This window comes from Notolepis coatsorum (assembly GCF_963971535.1).
Source record: "Notolepis coatsorum genome assembly, chromosome: 11".
In the NCBI taxonomy this organism is placed as follows: domain Eukaryota; kingdom Metazoa; phylum Chordata; class Actinopteri; order Aulopiformes; family Paralepididae; genus Notolepis; species Notolepis coatsorum.
The window spans coordinates 26452906-26464587 of NC_140175.1; the positions used below are offsets into that span (position 1 = coordinate 26452906).

An 11682-nucleotide genomic window follows, 5' to 3' on the forward strand; every position below is an offset into this window, starting at 1 on the left:
CCCAGGGGAACAGGATGGAGTGGAAATAAGGAATCCCATCTTGATCATGATATAAGAGCAAAATGGTCGCCGTGTGAATATGGTCAATGGATATATAATTGTAATTGTACCTGAGAGACATGAACCACAGTTGAGAAACTCTGGAACAAAAAATGCATTATATGTGTTTTTAACAGAAGAGCATATTTAGTCTTACTGTAGTCTACTATAGACTATATAACAATGAGTTTTCATCAGGACCAGTTGATAAACTTCAAGTATGGATGAGGTGAAAAAGCAGTCCCCGTTCATTGTTTTAAGATGGGATTTGATGTTGGGATTTCAAACTAAACTGGATCAGTATCTTATATATATATATATATAAAAAAAAAAAAAGACTAGGCAACTCAGTTAACTTGGATTTGTTTACAGTACAGGAGCAGTGGTTTAACAGTGAGCACCTCAGAGGATGTTTACTGGCTTGGGTCAAGTAACGACCAGTGAGACAATAGTTAGCCGCATTCCCCAAATGGACCACATTGTTGAGACGTCAAACCCGCTGCATTTGATACATAACAGTCAGTTAGGACACACCATGTTTTATATACACTATGTGTTGGGCTATAACATAAGCCCAAACAGCATTATAAACCGCTGTTTTAAAATACAAAACAAAAATAACCATTATATATAAAAGATAAAAAAAAAACATCTTTAAATTATTCATTACAAGATAAACGTCTCTGTAAACACAATAGAACAGTCGGTAAAAAAAAACGTGGGCTTGTGGAGCTCGACGCCCCCTCTCAAAAGAGTCATTCGCGTGGAGTCACTCGACTGAAGAGATGTGAAGCCCCCTAAACGGCGAGGGGGTGGGTGGCTGCTAATGGAGTAGTGCCCTCGCAGAACGGAGGAGAGAGATTCCCTTTGTCCCCTTGGTCTCCAGGTCTTCACAGAGGACACTGCTTTTCCATCCTGGCTCTAGTGAGTCCTAAGGGACGGTACAGCCGTCTGGTCTCCGCACCTTCCTCTAGCTGAAGCAGAGAGGCCCGACGCTGAAGCCGAAGTGATGCGTGAAGTTCCCGCCCCCCATCACCGCCACGTCTCTCACGGGGAGCAGGTGGAGGTCCTCGAACTCGAACACGGACTCGCGGGGGGTGCCAGGGGCGGTCTCTTCTCCAGGCTGAGACAAAGAGAGATATCATTTCCAAAGATAAGTTGGTGAGAGTCACGACATCAAGACAGTGTTAAGACCACTGATCACCTGGTTTGATTCTCAAGCATCTGTATCCTGGAGAACATTAGAAGAAAACATAGTGGCACCACATAGACTGCAGCCAGGATATAGTATACACCAAATTATCAATTAAGCAATGCGACTTGAAATTTGGTCCTCTTATTACACATGTAATTTGGATATGGCGTGACACACAGAAAAAATGCACTAACCCACATAAATGCCATAGCCATACTCCCCTATTCAATAACAATGCACTCCTTATTGCACAACGACCTATCAGATATCCCAAATGGGAAAAGCAAGGCATACATACATTGGGAGATATCTTCAACGAACGGGGTTTCTGTAGCTATCATGAAATTTATAACAAATTTAACCTCACCAACTCCACTTATTATTTCTATATACAGTTATTAGCAACTTTGAAGGCTCATGGAGTCCCATTAAAGATACCACTTGAGCACCACAGATATCACAAATTCTTCTATGAAAGGGAGACATTGAGAGGCTTCATATCAGACTTTTATCATCACTTACTTACTTCTTCCTATGGAGTCTTCCCCCTAGACTCAGTCTGGAAGAGGGATATACCAGACTTGGAAGTGGATTTTGATTGGCAAGAAGTCTGGGCAAACGTTCGACTAGCGTCACGCAACCCGGATCATCAACAGATTAATCTTAATTATATTCATAGGACTTACCTGACTCCTATAAGATTGAACCGAATGGGGCTTAAACAAGACTCTCTATGCTCCTTGTGTTCAAGGGGCGATATCGGTACATTTATACATATGTACTGGGAATGCCCCCCTGTTAAGATATTCTGGGAAGAAGTAACCACGCAATTATCAGAATTTTTATTTCTGAACATACCTGTACTGCCTTCTGTATTGTTGTTGAATGATGTTTCTCAAATAGCAGCTACTAAACAACTAAAGAGACTAATTTTGTCCGGTCTTACGGCTGCTAAAAAGCTGATAGCATCACGCTGGATTCAACCGGATAAAATGTGCCTAAAGGTATGGGCTCTTACTTATCTCGATGTGATTTATCTAGAGATATCTACAGCAAGAATTTTAGGTGTCAATGAAGCCAGCATTGCAATCAGGTTAGAAGTGGTGGAGAGAATAAAGGTTAGCATATGAATTGTAATCCTTGGTTAGAAGCGAAATAATGGATGGATTATCTAAGGGGGGTCCTGGGGGGAAGAAGAGCGAGTAAGAGCATAATTATGTATTGTATTGTATTGCAAGTATAATGTATATATCTCGTAAACTACATTTATTTTGATTCAAATATTGGAATGTATAATCCTGTGATTTATTGTGGATATTTACTGTAATGCTTGTGTGTCTAGTTTTATGTCATGTCAAAAAAATAACAATACATTCTGCCAAGTCCAAGCCCACTGCATACAAGACCACGAGACCCTGTTGCCCCGCCATTGTTCCATTAAACCCATGCCGTGTGCAGTTACTGCTATCTAGAATGCTGGCTAAGAATAAATAACGCGAGTGAGGAAAAATAATCAAAGCGTTTGCACTGCACACAGGAAACATAAATGCTGCACTAATAATAACATGAATTATTCTAAAAGTTATAATAATTTTGTCTCGTCTTAAAGGATAACTCCACTATTTTGGGAAATTAGCTTATTTAACATCTTCCCTGGAGTTAGACAAGAAGATGCATACCTTTTTTGTCTCTGTGCGTGCATTTTAGCTTTGGGAATAGATGCTCCGTTAGCATAGCTTAGCTTCATCACTGGAAGTGAGGCAGGACAGTAGCCTTACAGTGCCTTACAGTGTATTGCAAGGTCTGACATTGACCAAACTTGATATGCATGACCTTGGTGGGCTCTAGGTCAACTCCTGAAAAGGGGGTCAATGTCAGACCTTGCAATCAAAAGTTAGGGGGCTAATAACCCTTGCCATAATTTCAGTGCGCCCCTAACTTTTGATTGCAAGGTCTGACATTGACCCCCTTTTCAGGAGTTGACCTAGAGCCCACCAAGGTCATGCATATCAAGTTTGGTCAATGTCAGACCTTGCAATACACTGTAAGGCACTGTAAGGCTACTGTCCTGCCTCACTTCCAGTGATGAAGCTAAGCTATGCTAACGGAGCATCTATTCCCAAAGCTAAAATGCACGCACAGAGACAAAAAAGGTATGCATCTTCTTGTCTAACTCCAGGGAAGATGTTAAATAAGCTAATTTCCCAAAATAGTGGAGTTATCCTTTAAAATGAAGAGAGATTTCGGCAAGATTTTATTTTGTAAAAGAAATTTTGTGTCGTTGTTTGTAGTCAACAACATTGCATGAATTATTTAGTCACGTTAGTGTCACATGATCTACATTAATGTGACGTCTCGTCTCGTTGTCGTCAGGGGAAAAAGCTTAGTTGACGACCATATTTAGTAATAATTTTCGTTGACTAAATTAGCACTGCATCAAGACAATTAACCTATCTCAAACCATGCCCCTTTTTGATCCTCCAATCACGACTGTTGCCTCCCTCGATAGCAACAGTTCAATTGGTCAATTAACACATCGTTTTTGCAAGGCAGTATTTTTAAGTATACCATATTAATGACATGACTATAGGTCCTGAGCTAACACTATATAATACACTATTTTACATTTAAATTTTGCATATGAAAATTATAATAATAATAAACAACAACAATAATAAATATGTAATAATACAAATATATATTTGATCATATATCAAACATCCATCAGCTGTGTCTAAATGGTTTTATCTGATCATCATGCAGAAAATTACTGTGTACTCACAGGCAGAATTGTGCACAGATGGCAAATATGCCTGTGGACACGACAGATGCTCGGATGACTCAATGTTAAAAGACACTATAGTTTGTATTCACGGTCCTTGAGTATTTGATTGACACATCAGATACAGCACTTGTATCACACGCTCATCAGTTTAAAGTGGGTTAAACAGGCTTCATGCCTGCTCCTTAGTGCCAATGTTAGCTGATGGTTCAATGACGTACGACACAAGTAAATAACCGCGGCATCTTTGCAGAACGTTTGTACACAGGTAAAAAACAACAACACAGCGATTCTAGACGTCTTTACACACTACTTGGGAATCTGTAAAGGCCATTCCTACCCTGTGAGTATGTCATTTCTCCACACGACGGGATAAAACATAGCAGTCTGTGAGAAGATGACCAGCACATAGTTTGACTTACCACGCAGTCTTTAATTTCTCCTAGATAACTTTGTTTCCTCGTGTCGGCGAGGAACTTGACGTCTCTCTTGGTCTGGCCCAGGCCGTGTCCCGGGTGACAGGAGTAGGTCACCGTCTGGGTGGCGGTGTTGCTCTGCAGCCTCAGGAAGCGCATCTGCACCACGTTGGCACCGGGGTAGAGGAGCTGACAGACAGACAGACAGACAGACAGACAGACAGACAGACAGACAGACAGACAGACAGACAGACAGACAGACAGACAGACAGACAGACAGACAGACAGACAGACACCAGACAGACAGACAGACAGACAGACAGACAGACAGACAGACAGACAGACAGACAGACAGACAGACAGACAGACAGACAGACACACAGACAGACAGACAGACAGACAGACAGACAGACAGACAGACAGACAGACAGACAGACAGACAGACAGACAGACAGACGACAGACAGACAGACAGACAGACAGACAGACAGACAGACAGACAGACAGACAGACAGACAGACAGACAGACAGACAGACAGACAGACAGACAGACAGACAGACAGACAGACAGACAATAGAAGACAGACAATAGAATAGAATAGAAATACTTGATTTATCCCGACGGAAATTCGGCACTACTTCGGCACTACAGATCACAAATAAGAATAACAATAAGAATAAAATACGGCCCGGGATATACATTTTCTATGTTATGTATATACATTCTAAAATATAAAGTTTACAGTAAAAATATACCGAAATATACAGTAAGTGTACAGTAAAAAGTGTAAAATTGTACAGTGTCGATTTAAAGTCCAGGAAGATTTGATAGTACTGTCACCATGTGCCCAGTGATGCAGTGAGGCACAGTGATGCGTTATAGAGTCTGATGGCTGTCGGAATGAGGGACTTCCTGTGCCGTTCAGTGTTACATCTTGGGAGTCTTAGTCTAACACTGAACGTGCTCCTTCTATCAGCCACGTCTGTGTGTAGTGGGTGGGAGGGGTTGTCCATGATGGCATGGAGCTTAGCAAGGCTCCTGAATGTGTGAGTGAATGGGTGAATGTGAGGCATACGTTGTAAAGTGCTTTGGATAAAAGCTGCTACATAAATGCAGTCTATTTAATATACTGTAAAGCTAAGACGATCTTAATGCTAAGTCAGTTGTGGGGAAACCCACACTTGGATAATTGTTCTTGATCCTGAGAATAAAAATCAATTGGATTTAGTGATGAAACCATTTGGTCATGCAGCCAATGGATGCAGTAACAATTTGCAACAATAATGACTGTATAATGGGCTGGGTGAAAAGATACATTATTGAAGAGGGATAAAAAATTCTAAATGTGGATGATGGTGAAAATAGGTTTATACGGCATCATTCACCAACCTGGAATCCATGCTCTAGTTTACTAAGCCACTGGAAAGAACCTTCTGTAATAGAATCCTTCATCCAAGCTTTCATGGGCATCTGTGGACAGAAGGCAATATAGGAGACCATGCAGATTGGAATGCAAACCGTGTTACATTGTAAAACACAATTCATGAATTCCAAAAAGGGCAATGACATACAGACAAGAATAGTCAAGAATAGACAAGAATAGTCGCTGCTGAATGAATGAATGAATGACTTTATTTGACAATATAAAAAATAAACATGCGACAGAAAGCACAGTCAGGATATACTGCCAAGGATGAAACACAAAAAAGCTCAGAGCTTATTTCCATTGTGGTCCTTGTAGGGGGGTAGGGGAGTGTGATGCTTAGACATGCATCATACAAAACATGACATCACAACACATCACATATACCATTTAACATTTATATACTAGGTTAAGTATAGTCCCTTTTGAGCCATGTCTTCAGGCTGGACTTGAATCTAACGGCATAGTCTACGATTTTCAGGTCACTGGGCAGACTGTTCCAATAGACAGCTGCTGAATACAGAAATGACTCCTTCCCCATACAGAGGCAGTGACTAATGGGGATCTGAAATAAAGAAATAAAGACAGGAGCTTTCCAAAATAATGAGTTTAAGATTAGCATGCAGCTCCCACAAAAAAAAGTGATTAGAAATGTATGGGTTCTGGGGTCGCTGAGACGGAACACGTTATCTGTTGCCCCGAGTGACTCAGTCTGGTGTTAAGGGTTGGACTCTAATCCAGTGTGTGAGAGCCCGTGATATGGGTGAGAGGTGGCTTGTTTTGTTGATGCTGTTGTTACCTGGGACTCTCGAGGATGAAGGCAGGTCTGCGCTGATACACCAGAGAAGTCGCAGTAGGCAAGGAGGGCGTCTCCAGGGTTACCCTGATTGGGATCAATGTAGTATATTCCTGGGTAGAGAACGAACCGCAATCTAGTGTGAACACTCCATGAAGGCCATTTATTGGACATGCATTAATTTCACGTTCTTCAAAAGAACATCCATGTTCAATATTCATTGTACTGGGGACTGTAATAATTGTCTCGCATTGTTCTTTTATTGGTAGCAGCACCAAGGCTGATTTCTACCAGAGAAATACCTTTACCATGGCAACACAGTTTTAATTGAATCATCTATCTAGGAAAACTCTACATCATGTGTGAGGAGCTTGTATTCAATGTCTTTTTCAACCAAGAGAAGGAAAGTATCATTTAAGAGGGTTGTGTATTCTTAAAACATGTAAAAAGGTAAGAACTAATGTAAAAGCTAGATGTGTTTCAATCTTGGGAGTTAAATTGTGGAATAGTCTTAGTGACGGGTTGAAGTTGTGTACCTCTCAGGGGAGATTTAAAAAGGCCCTGAAGGATAAAATAATTCACGAGTACAGTTTTGAGTAAAACATCAAACTTTCTTTTCTCTTAAAAAATAATGAAAAAAATGTAATTATATCTTGCGACATATTTTAAGTTTTAAGTTCTTATATTAAAGTATATTTAGTTTTTATGAATTGTAAAGGATAGGCAAAAATAAGCATGTGCTTCAGCCTATTCCTTTTTTCGGTCATTGAGTTTGGATTTTGTGTGTGAGCTTACTTTAAATATGTACATTTGTGATTTTTTTCTTTTCCTTTTGAAAGTCCACACATGTGTGTTTTTGATTTATCTGTAAACAAAGACCGAAAATAAACTATTCATCATCATCATCATCAGCTCTCTGCCTCCCAACAGAGTGAGGGCGCTGTCTGAGAGGACTGACCGCTGGTGAAGTTGGGGTGGCAGAACCAGAGCTCCAGGCAGGTGGTGGCGGGGTGTTCCTTAGTGCCGTCCGGCGGGTCAACCAGCAGCCGCAGGTCCTGCTGCAGGGAATCCAGCAGACCTTGCAGCAGGGGGTAGTTGGGCTTGTCTGAGACGTACATCAGGTCCTAGAGACGGAGAGAGCAGGCCTGAGGTCAGCTCACATTCAATTCAGTCAATTTGTATTGTATGCAGAAATGTAAACAGAAATAAGATAAGATATTCCTTTATTGATCCCCTTGGGGGAAATTCACGCATCATAGGGGAGAGGGGGGAGTACAGATACTAGCCGGGTAATAGGGGGGACAATAAATACAATACAATTGTATTCGCAATATAACATAATTATAATAATCCGACTATACAATATGTAAAGTAAACAGTATACACAAAGGTGCATATGAGGGTCTGTATACCCTATCGGCCATAATATAGTATTTTCTTTTTGACCTACTTTTTCTCCTCCTTTTTCTGTGATTTTTCTCCCATCCCAATTTCCTCTTGTGCCAATTCTCCCTCCCCTGTCCTGATCGTTGCTCGCATGTGCCCCCCACTGGCCGGTTGTAGGGAGGATAGAAGCCTTGCATCACATGTCCCCTCCGATACATGTGGAGGCAGCCAGTCACTTATTTTCACCTGCCAGCGCAGACTCTCATTGGCGAGGTGTAACGTGTGGGAGGCTCACACTACCCCCGCCATCTCCTGTCTTTGCTGTGCAGGCGCTCTGACCGACCTGTAGGAGTCGCTGTTTACAACGACCAGATTACCACCCATCGACTCCCCTCCCGCTGACTCTGCCAATTGAGTCAGTATGACGGACGGCCCAAGCCGAAGGCAACGCTGACAGCCGGATTCGAGACCGGTGTCTCTTGCATTTGTGACGAGCGCAATGTCCGCTGCGCCACCCAGCCGCCCTGGCCATAATATATGTTATAGTCCGTGCAGGGTTTAGTGGTTAGGAGTCAGACATTTCTAAGTTCTGCCGCCGTTAGTTCTTCAGCTGCTGGCAGCAGTCCATGCCCCTGGTTGTGGAGCCTGATAGCCACTGGCATGAAGGACTGGCCCAGGCAGTTAGTGGTCCACTAGTAAATCCACTGAGTCCATTCTTCATCTTTGTTTGGCAGAGGTGCCACGAAAATAATTGTAAAAAAATAAAAATAGGTGATGTCTGTTTATAATACAGAGACCGGTGTTATCGGGACAAACAGGTGGGGATATCGTTACCATCTTTAAAGGGGTCACAGGGATCAGGTGTATTACAGTACAAAGAACATTGCTTGCCTTGAGTTGGGTAAGAGTCATATTCAACGAGGGTCCTGGGGGTCCAGGCAGCCCAGGTGGCCCCTAAAACACAAACACAGAATGAGATCCAGGGTAGTATTGATCGTTTTATTTACCATCGTTCTATGGAATGAGATCTCTAACTCACCGGCAGGCCCCTTCTCCCTTGCTGGCCTGGTAAACCTGGAAAGCCTTTCAGACCCTATAGGTGAGTGAGACGGAGCACAACATGTCATTCTGAGCCAGCTGTGATGCCATGTTATTATTACTGCATCTACTGTATGCAATGCACTGATGAAGGAACGCAGACGGGTGTGAAGTCCCTCTACCTTTTTAACTGTACTCTCAAAGTAGGGGCTGTTCAATTGTGGCAAAAATCATAATCACGGTTATTTTGGTCAATATTGAGATTGCAATTATTTAACACAATTACTCATTGACTTTGGGAAGATCATACATTTATAGATTTTTTTGTTGTTGTTAACAGTGGATTTCCTTGAACTCTAAATATAATTTGACTGAAAAACAAAAACATGACCTGGCTCAAAGGCTTGACCTGCCTAAAAGTTGATAATCGCTGATTAAATGTTTTTTTTTATCCACATTTTCTCCCCATTTTCAATTTTTCTCTGATCCCAATTTCGTATTATCCAATTCTTCCCTCCCCTGTCTTGAACGTTGCTAGACTATGCCTCCCACTGGTTGGCTGTAGTGAGATTAGAAGCCTTGCATCACGCGTCCCCTCCGGTACACGAGGAGGCAGCCTGTCGCATCTTTTCACCACAGCAGCTCGAACTCTCAGTGGCGAGGAGTAACGCGTGGGAGGCTCACGCTGCCCCCGCTACTTCCTGCTTCCGCCGCACCGGCGTCACCAAACCGACCTGTAGGAGTCGCTGTCCACAATGTCCAATCCCCACCCACCCTCTAACACTTGCCAATTGTGTTAGTATGAACGACCGGCCAGCCGGTAGCAACACCGAGAGCTGGGCTCGAACCCAGCGTCTCCTGCGTTAGTGGCGAGCGCCTTGCCCACTGCGCCAATCAGCCGCCCAATAATCGCTGATTACATTTGATTAATTGCCCAGCCCTATCTCGAAGGTGATGTGTTCACGATCGTTTTCTTTTTTTTTAGACACAAGGTCATCACGGAGGGATACTAGCACAACTCTTCCGTGCCATTTACTGTACTTCTGATACAGTCTGTGAGCTACAGCCAGTCTGGTCCATAAAGACACGTCAGATTGAAGTTGCGTCGTACCTTATATCCAAACAAACCCTGCAAGAGAAGAGAGAAGAGGAGAATAAAATGACATGGACATGAGTATCAGCTCTGAAGTGAGTGGGATTATGTTAATATCTACTGCAAACTCTTACAGCAATTAGAAATGCCTCTGCTCACTGTCTCCACATGCTGGATAGCGTGTATTATGGGGCTCTGAGATTTATTACAAACTGTGGATCTCTTACTCACCATTGTGTATTATATTCAAAAGTGAACTGGACTTCCTTATGTGCACGTCGGCTCAGTTTTGATTTACAAGGCCATTCTTGGTATGGTTCCGATTTATTTATCGTCATTTATAAATTTGAAGGGTGGAAATTACAATCTCGTTCAAAGGATTTTCTGCACTTTGCTGTTCCCAAAGTCCGAACAGAAATGGGAAAGAAAATGTTTAGGTTTTCCTACTATTGCATGGAACAATCTCCAGTCCGATCTGAAAATTCAAAGCTTGGTAACCCTGAATGTATTTAAGGCTATGGTGAAGCCTATTGTAACCAGGTTTTCTGTGTGCAAATGTTTTATCTGATCATTTTGTAACTTTTATCTGTAATGTCTATGTGTTTATTTTGAAACTTTGTGTTGCTGCTATTCTTGGCCAGGTCTCCCTTGTAAAAGAGATCCTGGATCTCAATGGGACAAACCTGGTTAAATAATACAAATAAATATAATAAAATAAAATAGAAAACGGTATAAGGATCCCATCAGCCATGGCTTCACTTCTTAAGAACCAAGCCAATGATTTTTTCCAAAGAGATGATACATGGAAAAGACTCCTAATCTATGACTAAAGCATGAATGGTAGAGCAACGTGATGGTTGAAGAAACGGCTGCGGTAGCCGCCTGTACCTGACAACGTTAGATAAGCCAGCCTGAAATGAACGATAGTTATTAAGATAATCACTTCTTGTGCGTTCTCTCAAGACAGGAAGTGGATAAAGTGCATTGAATGATAGATGAAATTCACTGGCGTAATGTTCTCGCAAAGCCACAATCTCATTTCCACAGTGTAGACAGTATAGACAGTGATTTTAACTTGGTTTTAACTTGGAGGTGACTGATGGTGCAATGCATTTTCATGGCCCTTGTGTGACATTCACACAACCTTTGTGCGTGTTCTTCACACTCAAATACCCTCAGGCGTATGTCTGACACACACTGTGTACGGCCCTCGGCGCTATCCGTAGTTAACTGTATATGTTATATGTAACACTGTCGCCTCACAGCTAAAAGGACCTGGGTTCGATTCCTGCTTGGGGACCAGGTTGCCACGTTGCCGGGTACCCAGGTGAGGTATCTCCCAGGCCTTTCTGTGTAGAGTTTGCTTGTTCTCCCCGGGCAAGGGTTTCCACTCCCAATAAGATAAACCCAATGGAAAAACATGCAGAACAGATCACTAATGCTGTCATGTCCCTGACAAAGACAGACGGGAGCACTTGGATTGGTCCCGGGGCGTGGCCCACGCTGCAGCCCAT

At 42.4% G+C, this 11682-nt stretch overlaps 1 protein-coding gene across 1 annotated transcript; it reads right to left on the reverse strand.

The window, feature by feature from the left end:
- Nucleotides 1-799: 799 nt before the first annotated feature.
- Nucleotides 800-11682, reverse strand: LOC311237060 (collagen alpha-1(II) chain-like; the record flags this gene model as incomplete). The annotated part of the gene is made up of 8 exons (XM_084324868.1): nucleotides 800-1162; nucleotides 4439-4621; nucleotides 5822-5902; nucleotides 6655-6764; nucleotides 7610-7775; nucleotides 9077-9130; nucleotides 10187-10204; nucleotides 11644-11682. 8 exons carry the CDS (start codon nucleotides 11680-11682, stop codon nucleotides 1010-1012), a joined length of 804 nt encoding a protein of 267 aa, XP_084180994.1. The 3' UTR covers nucleotides 800-1009.